The sequence below is a fragment of the Microcebus murinus genome, chromosome 23 (assembly GCF_040939455.1).
Source record: "Microcebus murinus isolate Inina chromosome 23, M.murinus_Inina_mat1.0, whole genome shotgun sequence".
Classification (NCBI taxonomy): Eukaryota; Metazoa; Chordata; class Mammalia; order Primates; family Cheirogaleidae; genus Microcebus; species Microcebus murinus.
The window spans coordinates 15,360,298-15,378,183 of record NC_134126.1 but is presented as its reverse complement, the minus strand read 5'-3'; the positions used below and the strand labels follow the sequence as shown (position 1 = coordinate 15,378,183).

Here is a 17,886-nt window from a genome sequence, read left to right as displayed (position 1 = left end):
GCTGAATGCAGGATTGCCATAAACCTACAATTTGTAAAATAGCATAGTATCTGTGAAGGGCAGTAAAGCAAAGCCCAATAACACGAGGCTTGCTGATAGCTCTGTTAGCTTTTGTGGGTCTGGCCATGCCAGTTCTATCACCTTTCACTTTGGTGTTTTATGTTTATGGTATTATCTAGATAGAATAGGTGAGTGGATTATTGTGAGTGACAGAAACTGAACTTGGGCGAGGAGGAGCAAGGAGGGGCGTCTCAGGGAAGGATGTCTCGCAGAATGAGCACACTGCAGAAAGCATCGGGAGATGGTTGCACCCCAGGAACTGCAGGAGCGGGACTCGGCTCTGGGAAAATTCCTTCCTACCTTCACCCCACTCACCTCTGTGGGGTCGGCTTGATTCCTCCCTCTCACTGCGGCCAGCTTTCTTCTGTGTGAGAAAACATGGACGGCGCTAGCTCTCATGCCTTTTATTTCATGGCTTCGGCTGCTGCAGAAGAAATCAACCAAACTCTATCGGTCCTAAGTCCAAACATCCCAGGGAAGAAACTTCCTGTCCCCCATCCCACTGACTGTGGCCAGCAATGCCGTGTCATAACATTGTCATGTCTGGAAAGACCCGTAAGTGTGAAGTGTTGTCGTTGGAGGAAGAGGAGCCACCGGCCGTGTAAACACGAGGCAGCCAGTCTGCATGGGCAGTATTGGATGACACATCGAGTCTCTAGAATCTGAGGCTGGTTCGTTAGTGTCTTCTTGCAACAAGGCCAGTGCTGGGACCTTGGCCCCCACATGGGTAATTAGCTGGGTGCTTTTCTTTGGCCAGGCCCTGCTCCATCCCCGACGAGCCATCTCACAACTGCTTGTTCCTGGTCCTTAGGAGGACCTGGGGAGTGACGGTGTGTGGGTGGTGGATCAATAGAAATCCCTCACCGCTACTAGGAAAACTACTCAAAGAACATGTATTTATGTTAGTGGGTTCTTATAATGTGGGATTTCCCTCTCGAGCAATTCTCCTTTTTTTGCCAACTCTCTGTAGCACACTTTTGGTAACATTCATATGATACTGTAATCATAGGACACCATAAGGCTCTGCAAAGAGGCAGCTCTGTGATTGTCCTAGAGAAAGCATTTGTCAGATACACATGCCTTTGGGATGTATTTCTAGTTCTTAGCCATTATCTTTTGTAGCCACTGAAATCACCCCAATTTTGGAATCTAACTTCTGGGTTTGAGTCTCAGTTGACCATTTACTATCTCAGTGACCCAGGGCCAGCCAGTTTCTCTCTCTGAAACTTTCAAACTTGTGAGATGGAGATAGGGGTACCTGTATGGAACAGGGCTATGTAAACTGTGAAACAACAATGAGGTGTTTTTATTTTCATCATCATCACATGGGCCCGAATGACAGCTACAGAGTTTCTCCCCATCTCTTGGCATTTCTCCTTGCTGTATCTGAGTGAATAATCAAGGACTTTCTCAGAAAAGAGAAAGAAACCCTGGACTTTTGGTAGGCACTCAAGCTTTATTTTCTATTCTACTGAGGTTAAGGAAACGACACCCCTCTTTGTGCATTTCTAGATTCTTCTTCTGGCATTCTTTGGGGAGACTCTTCTTATGGATTAAGGGTTCCTTTTGAGACAAGTTGGGGTCAAGCTTTATGCACTGCCTGGGAGGTGTTTAAGGAAGAAGGCGGGAAGAGTGTGTATTTCCTCCCTGTGTGGCTAGAGGCTAGTTTGTAAAACACATGCCATTGCCTTTCATCAGGCTATGAGGCCTTGCTCAGTTGGAAGGAGTTGCTGTCTGAGAAGTTCTCCTGCAGTCGTGGTTCTCCACTAGGGGTGAATTTTGCCCCCAGAGGACATTTGACAATGTCTGGAGACATTTTGGTTGTCATAACTGGGGGTGGGGGAGGACTTGGCAGGAGGGATTGCTACTAGTATCTAGCAGTTAGGGCCCAGGGATGGTACTAAATATTCTGCCATGCATAGGAGGGCTCCCCACAACCAAGAATTATCTGTCCCCAGATATCAATACAACCTATTCTCCATGGCGTGGTGATTCAATTGTTGAGCTTTCTTTTGGTGGGAGAAGACAGAATTTTTAAGCCATGATTTTTCTTCTCATCAAAAAGCATATTTTGCGACCACTTCATAACTACTAAGATTCTTCTGAAATTTAATTGAGAACCCAATTTTAAATTCCAGAAGGGGTTGCCTTACTTGTGTCCAATACAGAACCACTTGTTCCCTCCTAGAAATGGCACAGATCTTCTCTAGGGGAAAGGGCAAGTTGACCCTATCCTTCTTCCCTTCCTCCCAAGGAATATTAAGTCTTCTTGGCTATCATTTATTTTCTGTGGTCTTAGAAGAAAGTCCATGCCCCAATTTGTCCATGAATTAATTCAGAGCCATAAATGTTGAGTAATATACACCATTAAGCCAATGAACAAAGAAACAATGAAACCATCAAACAAGCCAACCAAACAAAAACAAACCAGAAACAGATAATTTTGAAGTTAGTGTGTATGTTGCATGTGTGTGTGTGTGTGTGTGTGTGTGTGTGTGTAAGAGAGACAGAGAGACAGATCTCTTTGAGATTGCCCATTCTGGAGGGCAACAAGATATTATTGCTACTTCAGGTATAATAAGAAGTAACAGGTTTTCTTCCAGAATGCAGTTCTTGGAAAAACGTAGCAAAACCTTTCAAGGCAAACTGTTTCATCATTCTGGGAAAATACCAAGAAGCTCATGGTGCTGTTAAGGCAGCCATTCATGTTGGTCCATCTTGTCCTCTTTAGAACAGCCTCCTTAGACAGAATGTGAAGAATGTGTATTGGCTGATCTCTACACTTGAGTTTTTCAAACTATGGATCAACCCCATTAGAGGGCCATGAAATCAATGTAGTGCTGGTTGCAACCAGCATTAAGCATAAAAGAGGAAGAACTGAAGCGAAAATATGAGCATATTACACATAGAAGGAATAAATATTGTTTTATGAAACATTATATAATTTTATATATGCATTTATATATGGATTGTGATGTAAAATATATTTCTTACTATAGTCCGTGGTCAAGAAGGATTTATTTGAAAATCATGCTTTATATGCTTTTACTTTTGTTCTAGAACATAGGTTAATAGAAGCCCCAAAGTGTATTTTTCCTTATAATTCAGTGGCCTGAGTTTCATTACTGCTACCTGCTCACTCCTAAACCAGTCACTGCCCAGGACAATGGATGATTTCTTTGGATTAGTCCATTTCTCGTCACCCTTTCTGCAGATGCCCAGCCCCCCAGCAGTAACAGCCCCAGGAGTGGGGGGGGGGCTTGTGGGGCTGGAAGGTGGCATCAATTCCAGCACAGAGACCAAGGTAAACCCCCAGTTATAATAGCACCTGGGGCTGGGGCTGGGGCTTGGGGAAATGGAGAGAGATGAATGGTGAAATCAGGGAAATTCTTTTGAGCTCAGGGAAGCAGTGTAGTTAACCTGATGTTCCATCACCAAATTTAAGCTTGGAGTTTTTTTGAACACTGCCAGGACTTGGTCCAGACCCCTAACACAGCCGATCAAGTCCTCCTTTCCCAGTCTCTCTAGACTCTTCATTTTCCACTCTGCCCCGGTTCACTTGGTTCCAGCCACACAGCCTTGTGTCAGTTTTTCAAATGTGCTGATCTCCTTGCTGCCGCCGGGCCTCTGTGCATGCCTTTCCCTGCGTCTGGAATGCTCTTCCCACATTGTTTCCTGCTTCATCTTTGAGCACGTGTGCTATTTCCGCAATGAAGCTTCTTTCCCTGACCTTCCACCTGCTGCCATTGTGATCTATTCACAATGTCTGCCTCTTTTGTTAAGTTCCATGAGGACAGCCACTGTTGCCATCTTGTTCTCTATCGTAAGGCCAGTGCTGTCACGTGGCTTGTGCTCAGTAAGCACCAGCCGGTTGTAGCCTGAGTCCTGGGCCCTGGGATGGAGCCACGCCTGTGGGTATCTGAGGGCCCCAGCCTCATGGGGACGGGGAGGAAGAGGCAGCTTGCAGAGGCTGGGAATTGGGCTGGGCCTGACATCTGTTTTCCCTCTCCCAGACTCATCCTCCTCCCTCAGATATATTTTGGTCAAGTTGATTTTTTTTTTTTTTTTGGCTTGTCTCTATGTGAACAATTTAATACACAGGGACTTTTTAAAAATCAAATGAAGTAAAGTCTCCAGAAATTGATTCCCAAATCAAATCACATTTTCAGTAATTTATTTAAAAGAAATGGAGAGCAAAACATTATGTTTAATTCAGCAGATTTTTGATAGCTCATAATTATTTACACATGTGTTAAACCTCCCTCGGTTTGGATACCCAATTGGTAGGTGCCACGGGCCCAGTCTCAGCTCTGCGGATGCGTCTGTGGGTGGGTCCTGCCAGTCTGCTCCAGTGGGGACGTGTGGACACCCACTTATCCTTGAGGCAAGGGCATTACTTGAGCACCACTGTTGTGTATTTCCTGGGAAGGGGCAGGAGTAGATGGAGATGGGAAAGGCGGTTTCTGCCATCAAAGAGCCAGCTTGGAACTGAGTTATGGAAAAACGCAACTAACGATCATTAGCAATCAGACTTCTGTTCTAAGATGTAAGAACAGTACATCGCGAGAGTTAGGTGCTGAGCAGCTCTCTGGACGTGGAGTTAAAGGGAGATGGGTGTGAGCTGCGGGAGTGAGGCACCATCTGGGCAGGCTCTGGCTCACAGGGTTTTAGAGCCCGGGGTGGGGGCTGTCCGAGGGGTGCCTCCATCTGACCACTTCATTTTATAGATACGGACACTGGTATATTCTTTCTCTTCTTCCTTTGCAACACCTGTTAATTAAGTACTTTCTATGAGCCAGGCTGTAGTAGACAGTTTTAATTTTTAGTTCTCCTTCGTCTGATGTCTCCAGGGGTCCCCGATCTCCCTTTTGGGAGAATTTTTTATTGTGTGTGCTTCTGATGAGGGTCTTACCCACCTCAGAAGTGATGGGGGATTTGGGTGCAGGGGGACATGTGACTTAAACTTGACCACATGCTTTTTCCCCATGACTCTTGACATTATGACATTAGGACAGTTAATGTTTATATCCATAGCAACCTCCACATTGGCCTAAAGCTCAGATTTCCTGGAATCTCTGACCTTTGCCAATTGCATCAGTTTCCTAGGGCTGCCGTAACACATCACTGCAAATTTGGTGGCTTGAAGCAACACACGTTTATTTTCTTACAGGTCTAGAAGTCAGAAGCCTAAAGTTAGCTTCACCGGTCCAAAATCAAGGCATCAACAAGGCTGCGCTTTTACTTTCTCCTCCCCAGAGGCTCTAGGAGAGAATTCATTTCTTTGCCCTTCCCAGCTTTTATAGAGCTGTACTTACGTGTTTCGTTCTCAGGCCTTTCCTCCACTTTCAAAGCCAGCTAGCAGAGCACCTTGCTTCACCCCCACATTATCATCTTCTCTCTCTGCCCAAATCTTCCTCTGCCTTCCTCTTACAGGGCACTCGTGATTGCATTCAGAGCCCACCTGGGTACTCCGGGGTCATCTCTCCACCCCAGGATCCCCAATCATATCAGCAAAGTCCCTTTCCCCGTGTCAGGTAACATTCGCAGGCTCCTCAAATGGGGGCCCGGATATCCCCACCACTCCAAGGTTCCTGCTTCCCTGCCTGTTCTTCCGACATCCTTTCAATTCTGTGAGCTCCTGATCTCCTCTCGGTATGCCTTTTTTTTAGAGTGATGATGGTTGATTTGCAGTTTAAGACAGTTAAAATTTGTTTCTCTTCCGTATGACCAGGAAGCTACATGGTAAGTAAACATTTATGTGAAGAATTTTAAATGCATTACCTTTTTTAATCCTTACATCAACCCTCTCAGGAAGGCACTATCCCCATTTTGCAGATAGGAAAACTGTGGCTCAGAATGGCAATTGCATGAAACCAGTCAGCTAGTTCAGGTGATGGAACTGGGATTTGAACTTACCCCTTTCTCAGAATCCTAGTTCAATTATCTTTTCCAAGGAGGGGGTCAAATGTCATCTGGGCGCTGAGGTCTGAATCCTATTATTTAGTCAGGAGAGGGGCATTCCCGGCCCAAGGGGCGCTGGAGAGTGAGAAGTGACTCCAAGAGATGCTTTACAGGAAGGACATGACAGGCTTTGGTGTCTCTTTGGAGGTCAAGTGGAGGAGAGAGGAAAGAACTGAGCACATATGGAATGGTTTTGAGTGGACCCAGCAACTCATTTGTGTGGACTCCCCAGGGGAATGATATCCTGACTCAGCTCTGCTGGGAATTGAACTTGAACTAGGTCCCTTCCTGCCTCCTCATGGTTTCCTCATCACAGCGCTGGTTAAACCCCTGACACCTCGGGCTAGTGTTAATCAGCCTTTTCGCACAGATGCTAAGGAACAGCCTCCCTGTCAGAAGTCAATGATGTTCTCTCTTGGTGTTTGTATGGTGGAGGCAAACAGGCCATTTCTAGAATTCAGGACCAATCCTGGGCCAATGCTGAAAGACCTGGGTTGTGTCTCCCCTCAGAAGGGAACTTGCAAATTTGTATAGGGCTGGAACAAACAGCTAAGAGGGGAGCTCTTTACCTGGTCATTTCTGGTCACCACCTAAATATAGTTGCCAAATTTAGCAAATAAACACAGGACGTCCAGTTCAATTTGAATTTCAGATTTCAGACAAACCATGAATATCCCATGCATTATACAAATGTTGCACTAAAAATTATTTGTTGTTTAGGTGAAATTCAAATTTGCCTGGGCATCCTGTATTTTATCAGGCAGCCCTAAGCCTACGCCTGCTGCTTTAGGGTGTTTTCAGGCACAGACAGCCGTGGGCAGTGGCGTGTGCCTGCGGAAAGGGACGGCAGACCTGGATTGACAAGAAGGCTAAGAACAAACCCCAAGGTCAAAAGGAAAAGGACTGCAGTGTTGAAGAATTCCTTGGGTGACTGATTTGGGGTGGGATGATTTGGTCCTCATGGCCCAGAGCATCCCTTCTGTCTTCTGCTCTGTGCCACTGCAGTGTGGCCACAACGGGGAGGACTTGTGCCACATCATCAGGGTCATATCCACCTCCATTCTGCCCTTACCTGCTGAGAACTAAAAGCAAAAATATGCAAGGTAGGGCTGAGTCCTGGCATTCGGCAGGAAATGGTTGTTGAACTTGACTGTGTGCAGAAGAACGTGGTCTCTGTGCTGGTGGTGGGCAGAGGTCTCAGTGTGCTTCCAGCTGTCCTCTCCCATGGGGTCGAGTAGGAATTGAGCGTCTTTCTGTGTACCGAGCTTTCCACTAGGCTCTGTGCTTAAGGTGACGAAAGAAAATGGGAAACAGCCCCTGCTGGTGAAGAGCACAGTCACGTGTCTCTTGGGACAGTGGAGAGCTCAGGCTTTTGTGAACCCCAAATTGAAGTTGTCCTCCGTGGCCTTACTCTGATTTTGTGGTGTGTGTGTCTCTCCACGTGTGTATGTAGAAATATCGCAGCAATCATCAGCTGCCAGGAAGCCGTGCTTGTAGTAATGAGGATAGATGTAAGGAACCGTGTCCTCTGCTGTTCTTGAGAGTGGTCAGTGGCAAATCTGTGGCACTTGGTGGTTCGTGGCCTTCGGATGAAGGGAATCAAGTTCACTGACCCATTTGGGGACCCAAACTGTGACCTTGGTATTTTTAGCAACACACTGGACTGAGAAATAGTGGACCTGTCCAGCGCTGGGAAAGTATCTCACGGTACAATGGCAGAGTGGGAAAAGGATTAGCTTTGACATCAGAAGAGAACTGACATTAACTCCTGGTCTTGCCATTTATTAGCAATTTAATGTTTTCTGACCCTTGGTTTCCTTTTCTGTGAAATGGAGACAATAGCAATTTTGGGATATTTCTGAAGATTTAATGAGATAATGTTTGAAAGTGCCAGCAGAGAGTGAGCACTCTGTATTTGTCACTGCAGTGTTTCCCATTCTCACAGTACTTGGCAAACACCTCTGTTAGTGCTTCATGGTGCCTTATAATTATTTCTTTTGTGTGTCTGTCTACTTGTACTAGGCTGGGGGCTAAGGACCATTTCCTACTATTCACTTTCCCCCCAGCATCCTTCATGGGGCCTGGTACATATGGTAGGTAAGGCCTGTAGTTTTGCTGAGCCGTTTATACTTCAATGCTTTGGTTTTGGTGGAAGGAAAGTTTGTAACTTTCAAATCTTCTTCCTTCCCTCTTTCTCTCTAACTCTCCTACTGAGGACTGGACAGATCCTACCTGTAGGATCTGCTCAAAAGCAGGAAGTCTTAGAAGTATATTAGAAGATCCTCATTAGACCCTAAATGTTTGAGGATAGATTCCCAGTACCCCCCTGTGTACTCAAACACACATAGGTTTGAGTAGCATCTTTGCTACCCTACTCTTCTCATTAGTAAGATCCAGGATTTCTGTGGTATTTCTCTCCTTTTGATCTTTGGTTCAACGGATTTATTAATTTCCTCGGTGCAGTTCAAGTTCAATCCATCAAGCATCTACTGAGCACTTCCTACTTGGCAGGTGCTGGGCTAGGTTTGGGGGTACAGAGATGAGAACGGTGTTACCTCCAGTAGAGGCGTTTCAGATCTAGTGGGAAAGACGAATGAGAAAAAGTTTCTCTAGGGTGGTTAGGGCAGTGAGGGAGGTGGGCTCATTGTGGGAGCACAGAGCGGGCGCTTTCTGATTATTTTTTTTTCCCTCTAAGAATCCCATTGTTCCTGCTTCTAACAGGTGGACAGGGGAGCCACGCTGTAAATTCCTTCCCGCAAAGGCCATTTGGACGGTGGCAGTTAGAAAGCAGCCAGTGGCTGTCGTGTGTCAAGTAAAGGCCACTTGCCACCCCTCCTCCACTGGAGGAAAGAAGAACATTCTGAGCACCAAGAGTGCACAAGGCCACGGGTTACATGGCTCTGCTGCAGTGGGACAGGGCTTGGGTGAACTTGGGGACAGGTAGACTCAGCCAAGGGCACCAAGCACGGGCAAACCTCAAGGCTGGCAGAGCAAGGCCCCTGCACCAAATACCGTGTCTTTGCTTCTGTCTTTCAAGTCTGCTTGACTTTTGTTCTCTTTCCCATACGAGCTTTCCTAGTTCTCTGACATTTGCTTCTCCACTAGTTTTTATTTCTCCTTATTCCTATCTTATTCATATTCCCACTTTTTTTTTTACCACTCACTATCCTATCATCTCATTCTTCTTTCCCTCTACCATATTTTTTGTTTCTTTCTTTATGTTTCTTTCTCTAAGCCTTTGTTTGCTTTTTAATTTTGTCTCTCTACCTCTACCTCCACATTTTGAAACCTACCTGTCAAACTCGGGGTGGGGGAGGAAATGTTCATTCCCAACAGCCCTTTGTATGATCTGAAAGAGCATCTTACGTGTATGTGGGTGTCCAAGGAAACAGAACTCCAGTTTCTGAACAGCGTAGACTCTGCACGCTGTGCTTCTGATGCCAGTGGGAAGAGGGACCCCGCCTGGGCAGACAGGAGACCCCGTGCCGTGACCTTGCCTTTGTTAGACGAAAGAGCAGATTCGAGATCCTGTTTACTGCTGTCCTCTGTCACTGCACCTGTCTTTGAGGCTTTTATAAATCTCTTTCCATATTTTTGTCTAATTCTGTTGTATCTTTCAGTTCGATTTTCCATGTTTCTGCTTGTTCTTTTTTTTCCCCCTTAGTTTTTCCCTACTTATTAGAAATTCTATCACCTCATCCATGATTTCCTTCTTTGATCTTGGAAGATAGAGTCAAAAACAGTGTAGAAGACTCTGCTCCCTGAAGTCTCTCCTTTCAGGTGATGGTGTGGAAGTTTGGGTCGGGAGTGGTGCAGATGACTTGGAACGCCTGTCACACTTCCGAGACTCTGTGTGAAAGTGGGATTTCTTTCTGTTCTTATTCTGAGGGAGTATGGACATAGAATGATGGACTCTTAAAGTTGAAAGAAATTTCTACCGGCCATTTAAAAACCTTCAACCAGTTTAGGAACCCTCTTTACTTCCTGATGATAATTTTGTACTCTGCTCTTGAATACTGTTAATGCTGGGAAGTGTACTACCACATAAAGCACCACTTGTTCACAGTTATTGCTTAAGATTGTGTTGTCCTGAATCTGCGTTATTTGCGTCTTCCTGGGCCCTGCAGCCCCAACCTCTGATAACAGTTCTCCTTCAGGTCGTGGAGACGTGTCAAATATTGAAGACGCTTCAGCTACCTTCTTTCATATTTGAAATGTTTCAGAGAGGCCCCACCAAAAATAATCAAGTGAAATAAATCATTCTTGCCATCCTTTGACTAGATAGAAAACCCATTTTTTCTGAATGACTCATTTCCCAATGGTTCCGAGTAGCTGAGATTGTTCTTTAAAGGTTATGAGGGAAAAACTTTCCTTCTTCACAAAAAGAAGAATCAAATTAGAAAGTATTATTAATGTTTGTGTCAGGCCAGGCGCGGTGGCTCACGCCTGTAATCCTAGCACTCTGGGAGGCCGAGGCGGGTGGATTGCTCGAGGTCAGGAGTTCGAAACCAGCCTGAGCAAAAAGCAAGACCCCGTCTCTACTATAAATAGAAAGAAATTAATTGGCCAACTAATATATATAGAAAAAATTAGCCAAGCATGGTGGTGCATGCCTGTAGTCCCAGCTACTCAGGAGGCTGAGGCAGAAGGATCGCTTGAGCCCAGGAGTTGGAGGTTGCTGTGAGCTAGGCTGACGGCACGGCACTCACTCTAGCCTAGGCAACAGAGTGAGACTCTGTCTCAAAAAAATCAAAAAACAAAAAACAAAAGAAATGTTTGTATTAGACATAAGGTCTATTGTGCACATGATAATTTATAGGATATGGTTAATATTTAATACCATGTCATTTTGTTTTTATAACTAGGCCATGTTATCCCCTCGTTTCACAGATGAGGAAGTTGAGGCTTGTAGAGGTTGAGTGACTTGGGTCAGGTCACTCGGTTCTCTAGTGCATGAGTCAGAACTTAAACCCAGGTGTTCTGACGCTTAGTCTTGTGCTGTGTCTTTCCTAAGTACACATGTGTCCTTGTCTCTCCAGAATCCCTGCAATGTCATAAGAATATATGAAATAAATTGTCTCCTCAAGACAAGGTACTTGGTATACACAATCTAACAGGATTCTTAGGAATTTTTGTTTTTTTGTGTGTGTGCTTCTGGGTATGGCATTGGAAGGTGGAAAAATGGAAGCAAAGAAACCCAACCCAGGGCAAGGGTGGTTTGGGGTAATTATAAAAATACTGATACTACATGAAGACCACTGAAGTTATTCCCCGATTATTAATGTAAGCTTTAGCATAATTGTTTTTTTTTGGTAAAAATTCTAAGTGTCAAGGTGAAGAGCGAGTTACTGCTTTACTGCACTTAATCCAGAGAAATTTCCTGAGGGAGATGGGAGACGGGGGAAATCTAAGATAACTTTGAAATAAAAAATTGAGGTCTGGGTAGGTCGGAAAGAGGGGAAGGAATTTGGCAAGGGGCAGAGAGGAGAGTAGGGGACAAGGTTTGGGGACAGGAATGGGACAGATGCTGGGGACCTTGTGTTTCACTTATAATTTGGAACTAGGATTCTGGTATGATGATAAAGTTGTCCTTCTTTGCAGAGTGAAACCCAGATGGCTAAATTTAATTCCACTTGGAACCACTGGTGATTCACCCAAGCTCAGGTGCGCCCACATACAGCTGGCGTCAGCCGTGTGCGCTTTCCAGGCGTCCTGCTTCAGCCCAGCTCCCCTCCTGGAGCAGGAGGGGAAAGCGGTCTGTGCGCTAACCTTGACCTTCTGTGTCTCTCTGCAGCATCCTGGCCACTGCAGGGACCCACTTCAACACTCACGTGGACCTGAGGACCCTCCGGGCTGTGCGTGTCCTGAGGCCCCTGAAGCTCGTGTCAGGGATACCTAGTGAGCATCTGCCTTTCTTCCTTCTGCTCTGCAAATAACTTTAGTGATGTGTCCTCCACTGGATCTGGGTCTGAGAGAATTTGGGATAAACAAGAAGCAATACCTCTTGGGACGAAGCCCCAGTGTTAATAAATAGTGGAGATGCAGCAACCTGGCAAAACATTTCATTTTAAAATTTAACCTTTTCCCAGATCAGACTTAAAACATGATATAAGAACTTTATAGAAAATTTAGAAAGTAAAGAAAACAACAAAAAAGAAAATAAGGCCACGCCTGTAATCCTAGCACCTTGAAAGGCTGGGGTGGGAGGATCACTTGAGCTCAGGAGTTTGAGACTAACCTGAGCAAGAGCCTGTTTCTACAAAAAAATAGGAAAATTAGCCGGGCGTGGTGGTGCATGTCTGTAGTCCCAGCTACTTGAGAAGCTGAGGCAGGAGAATCACTTGAGCCCAGGAGTTTGAGGTTGCAGTGAGCTGTGATAGTGCCACTGCACTCTAGCCTGGACAACATAGCAAGACCCTGTCTCTAAAAACAAAACAAAACAAAAAACAAAAAATAAAAAGAAGGAAAGAAAAAGTACTCTTTATCTTACCATAAGCATTTTAATGTCTTTTATTCATTTAGCATTTTAATGTCTTTTATTCATTTTCTTGTGCATTATAATATAATTGGAATCATTATATTTATATGTAGTTTTACGTCCTGAAATAAGTATTTTATTTTTCTAAAATTAATAATTCTTACATGTGTCCTGATGTTTTTAGCCATTTTTATGTTTGGTAGACAACACAAATAATAAAAAGAGGTTATTTCCAGTTTTTTTTCCCCATGTTTTATCCTATGTTCTTAGGATAGAATCCTAGAAATATCATGTCTGGGTCAAAGGATATGGCATTTTCTGAATAGTGGTTGTATTAATTATTCTTCCCCAACAGTGGGTGGGAGGACTGGATCTGAGATAGAGTGACAGCGAACAAGAGCTTATTCCCTGTCCTCATAGGATATAGAGCCTAGCAAGACTAGGCCTAATTTCCTTTAAGAAAGAAGCACTTTCTACTAAATCTAGTCTGTCATAGAATCCAGAAGACAACATGGGTGGAACCAGTGAGGAAGGGCAGCAGCATGTGAATGGGCAGGGAGTGGGGAGGAGGAGGAGGGACTGACCCCAGGGGGAAGGGGTGATGGCGACCTTTGGTTTGACTTGTCCTGGTTATCTCTTTGTGGATTACCTTTATCAGCTCAGGACCACTGGTTCTTTCCCCTCAAAGGCCGACCCTCCTCCTCCTAGGACAGGGTAAACTGAGTCTGCCTTGCCCGATGGTGCTGGGGGAGGGCTCCCTTTGCCATTGTCTGTCCTTCCTTCTAGGCCTGCAGATCGTGTTGAAGTCCATCATGAAGGCCATGGTGCCTCTGCTGCAGATCGGCCTTCTGCTCTTCTTTGCCATCCTGATGTTTGCTATCATCGGCCTGGAGTTCTACAGCGGGAAGTTACATCGTGCATGCTTCATGAACAATTCAGGTAGGGCCACGCTTTTGTGTTTCCTCCTTTTTCCCTTCCTCCCTCCTCTGGTCATTGGGGTGATTTCCAGGCATTTGAGGGCTGGTTGGAAAAGTATGTCCCGACCCTAGAATTAGAATCAGAAACTTCCTACTTAGCAGCCTTTTGAGGCACAACCAGGCAAGACTAAAGATCTCCACTTGACACTGATTATTGCAAAGCAAATAACCCCTTAGGTAGTTGGAGGATTTTGAATAGCTGGTCTCAGCTCCCCCATCCCATGGTGGAGGGCTGTCAGAATGCATTTCCAAAGCCACCTGTCTGAATATGTACCATTTGTACAATGGCCTATTTGGCCCATAGGCCAGTGAGACCCAGGAGTCCAAAGTGAGACCTGGGTCCCTCCAGACCTATGGAGACATTCTCCGTCCCTGCTCCTCCTCTTGATCGTCCTTACCCTCTGTTCTGACCCACGCAAGGTTCGGAAAACCTGATGGAGCTCTGAGCTTGGCTTGGCAGGTGTGCTCGGGAGAATGCTGGGGTACACAAACCCCAACTTCTCTCTTTGTATCTTATTTGTTCTTTTCAAGTTGATAGAGTACCCTAGGAGGAAAAGGGTTGGGGGACAGGCTGAAGAATCCCACATAGGTAACATGTTTTTATGAAAAGGATTTCGAAGAACACCTTGCACTTTGGATTTCTATTTTTTATTTTGACATTTTATTTAAGACCAGGAATCTATGCTGGAAAAACAAGGAGCTAGTTACAAACTAAAGGGGCTGTAGTTTATAACTATCCCCAAGAAACCCAGGAAGAACTCAGGGTTTATCCTGCAGCCTGAAGTTAGGAAACTTGACTTTGCCTTCACCTCTCAGCCTTCTGGGTGTGATTCAGCCCTGTAAATCCCTGTGCTACTGCAGGTGAGGGTAGGGGTGAGGCTGGCAGATAATGGGGGACTGTGCGAAGGAGAGGCTCCATTTTCAGAAACGACTGGGGTACCTTGGGTCGCATACACAGCACATGAGCTGGGAGCTGCAGAAACACTAGAGAGAAGAGGGAGCCCGTCACAAAGCGGGACAAGCCTCTTTCCATGGGAAACAAAAATTGCTTGCCTGTGGCTTCCCGAGGTCATTTCCCGCTCATGCTAAACACCATGTGGTTTACCCCCTACCCTCCAAATGTGTCTGCAGGTATTCTAGAAGGATTTGATCCCCCTCATCCGTGCGGTGTGCAGGGCTGCCCGGCTGGTTATGAATGCAAGGACTGGATCGGCCCCAATGACGGGATCACCCAGTTTGATAACATCCTTTTTGCTGTGCTGACTGTCTTCCAGTGCATCACCATGGAAGGGTGGACCACCGTGCTGTATAATGTGAGTAGAGCTGGCGGGGACGGGGCAGGAGGAGGGAAGAAACCTGGAATGAGGCCTCTGGGGTTGTTTGGGCTGGTTAGTCTGGGGACAGCGAGGGCTGGGACTCTGTGTGTGTTGGGGTGAGAAGTCTGAGCAGTTCATAGCCCTCCTTTGCCCTGTTGCTAAGTGGAAGTACATGGCTTCTTAAAACAATTAGGAAACTGCATCCTATATCGGATGGGTGAACAAACTAGTTAAATCAGATCCACTTAATAGGTATAAAGTATGTGGGTTTGACGGGGTGGTCGGGTATCGTGAAGGGTACCAAAAGGAGTAGATTTCCTGGTTGCTGTCCTCACAAAGCTGACTTACTGTCAGGTTGGGAAGCTGTTAGAGTTCCCAACCCTGCCTTGTGCGGTAGAATCAGCTGGGAACTTTAAAAACATCACACCAGCTGGGCTCCGTCCCAAACCAATTAAGTAGGAATATCTAAGGGTGAAGACCTGTCTTTGACTTTTTTTAAAGCTTCCTCGCCAATGCTAATCCACAGCCAGTGTCAAGAACTGCTGCATTACACACACATAAGAAGCATGCTTAATTGTAAGGCTCGCCAGGGATGCTTATTAAAAATTCAGATCCACAGGCCCTTTCTCTGGGGATTCTGAGTTTGCATGGCTCTGTATAGTTGGTGAGCTGTGCTTTTAACAAGGGCCCCTGTGATTCATATGGCATGTTTGGAAGGTTCAGAGTTGGTGCAGAAGACAAGGATGTCTAGCCTCCTGTCAGGGATGCTGAGGATTCTGGCATGGGCACAGAAGATAGACAGGGTGACCATGAAGTCTCTTCTGCCTTCCAGAGTCTGACTTTCATAAGTTATCAAAGGCATGGTGGAGAGTCTAAGTTCAAACGTGAGAGGTGGGGGGAGGGATGTGGTTTGATGCACATGGGGCCTGGGTGGGGAAAGGAACTTGAGCAGGTACTTACAAAGGACTGTGCCCTTACGTGCATTCAGCCAGCCCTCCCCAAGGCAGATACCTTTGGAATGATCACCCTTCTTATGTGTGTTCCACTGCCTGCCTTTACCTTAAGGCGCCCTCTCTTTCCTTCAGTTCTTCTCTGGATCATTTTAGCCTGATTCTACCTGTATAAAACCTATCAGGTGGGGCACAGGGTGGTTTATACAAAGCACCCTTTAAGAGGAGCTCTGGGTATAATTTACACTAGAGGTAAAGGAAATGCTATGTCTCAGGAGAGACTCTTCAGATTGTAACGCCCAAAGAGCAAGGATTGTGCGAGGCCTATACAAGGAAGTACTTAGTAAATACCCATGGACCCATTCCCATAAAGGATACAGGATGAATAAGGCAGGACTAAGAAGCTTTGCAGAAAATGTCATAGGCTATTATGCTAAAGCTCTAAAGGGCAGTAAGGAAATCCCAAGGACCAGCTTGTGCCCAGCAAGCCCAGGGTTAGGTGTGACCCAGAAACCCGTGGAGGACACTCTGGGATTCTCCCCAGCTGTGGGAGGCAGCCAGAAGGAGGGAAGGCAGGCGAGGTTGACGAGTGCTGTCACTCTGCATTTGAGATGTGAAGGTTGTCTTGAGGCCATGCCACTCAGATTAGCCAGGTGCCTCTAGAAATTAGAGCATTGGCCCTGCAGTGGCTGGTGGCACTTGTGGGGCTTTGGGAGTGATGTATTTCAATTATATGTGTAGACTCACCTAAGTGATGTGATAAATGCATTGAAAGCCTGAAAGGGGAAGTGTTGCATTTGAGGATACAGGCGTGCTTGTTGGTACTCTTTAGCCAAGGCTCAGATGGCACTGAGACAGCAGGAGCTGCAGACACAGCTGAAGAACTGCTCGCCATGTGTGTGTTAGTTCGTGCATTTGCTCATTCACTCGTTCTTTCAACATATATTACCTGAGCATATGCTATATTCCAAGCACTGTGCGAGGCACTAGGGAAATGGAGAGAAAAAATTGCCATGATTCCTATTCTCATGGTGCTCTCCTCAAATTCCTGTCTCTCTCTAGTCATCCATTGACTATAGGCACGGAGGTCACACAAAGATGGTGATTTTGCACCCTTCCTTAGTTTTGCTCTAAGGAAAGAGGGAGAAGAGGTCAAGTTCCTCTGAGACCTTTCATTGTATGGGCTCCCAGGGCTGCAGATTCATACCCTCTCTGACTTCCAGCCTGTCAGTCACTGGACTTCAGTTTACTGAAGGCCTCCTGCTACCCGGATGGCTGGATCCAGGGCTAGGAGAACTTTCCTCTCCTCTCCTCTCCCTCTCTCTCTCTCCCTCTCTCTCTCCATATATATGTGTGTGTGCATGTGTGTGTGTGTGTGTGTGTATAAATATATAATATATATATATATATGTATATACTGGTTGCACACCATGGACTTAATTTAACTGTGAACAAGCAGTAAACTTAATATTATAAATGCATATTTACATATATGTATGTTTTTGCATATACAAACCAAAAATCACTCACAAAGCACTAACTCTAACAGCACCAATAAGATGCAAAATAAATATCAGTGTAGATTTCCCTTTCTACCCCTCCTCGTTCTGGGCAGGCCCAGTCCACCCAGCTGCTGGGCACTGAGAGAAGGGGAGCCCCTATTTCCTAGTCCAGTGCCCCTTCTTGTCAAAGGTGCAACACATACGTAGGATTTATTGGCACCAGTTATGCTAAACCAGTAGGAGAACCTTCAGGTTTACCCGGCAGGAAGAAGCCCTCTGAAGCAACCTTCTTACGTGCAGTGTAAATGTTTCCCTCCTTGTACGTATCTCTTCTACTGCACATACTCTTCCTAAATGCCTCCCCGTGACCTTGGGTTGCTCTGCCGTGATTACTGTTAACTTCATTTGCATGTGGCTTTTCTCGTTATAGTGAGTTATTATAAGGGGGGAGGGTTCTCATTGTCAGGGCAACCTGGAGTTGCCCATGCTTCATTCAGTCTCTACCAAATCTTCAACACTGCTTGGTCAGACTCCAGCTGCACTCTTGGCTTCCCTCCCTCCTGGGGCGGCACCGATGCGGAATAGCGGCCAGTTCTGCTGGCTGCTTCTACCTGTTTTGACTGCCTCTCCCAAAGCTCTCCT

The 17,886-nt window shown here is 45.8% G+C and overlaps 1 protein-coding gene across 1 annotated transcript in view; it reads left to right on the top strand.

The window, feature by feature from the left end:
* Positions 1–17,886, top strand: part of CACNA1E (calcium voltage-gated channel subunit alpha1 E) — a 470,804-nt gene that overhangs the window by 229,114 nt on the left and 223,804 nt on the right. Inside the window, exons 6-8 of the mRNA XM_075997040.1 lie at positions 11,816–11,919; positions 13,286–13,438; positions 14,608–14,789. Coding sequence (XP_075853155.1) covers positions 11,816–11,919; positions 13,286–13,438; positions 14,608–14,789 — 439 coding nt within the window. The remainder of the gene's footprint in view (positions 1–11,815; positions 11,920–13,285; positions 13,439–14,607; positions 14,790–17,886) is intronic.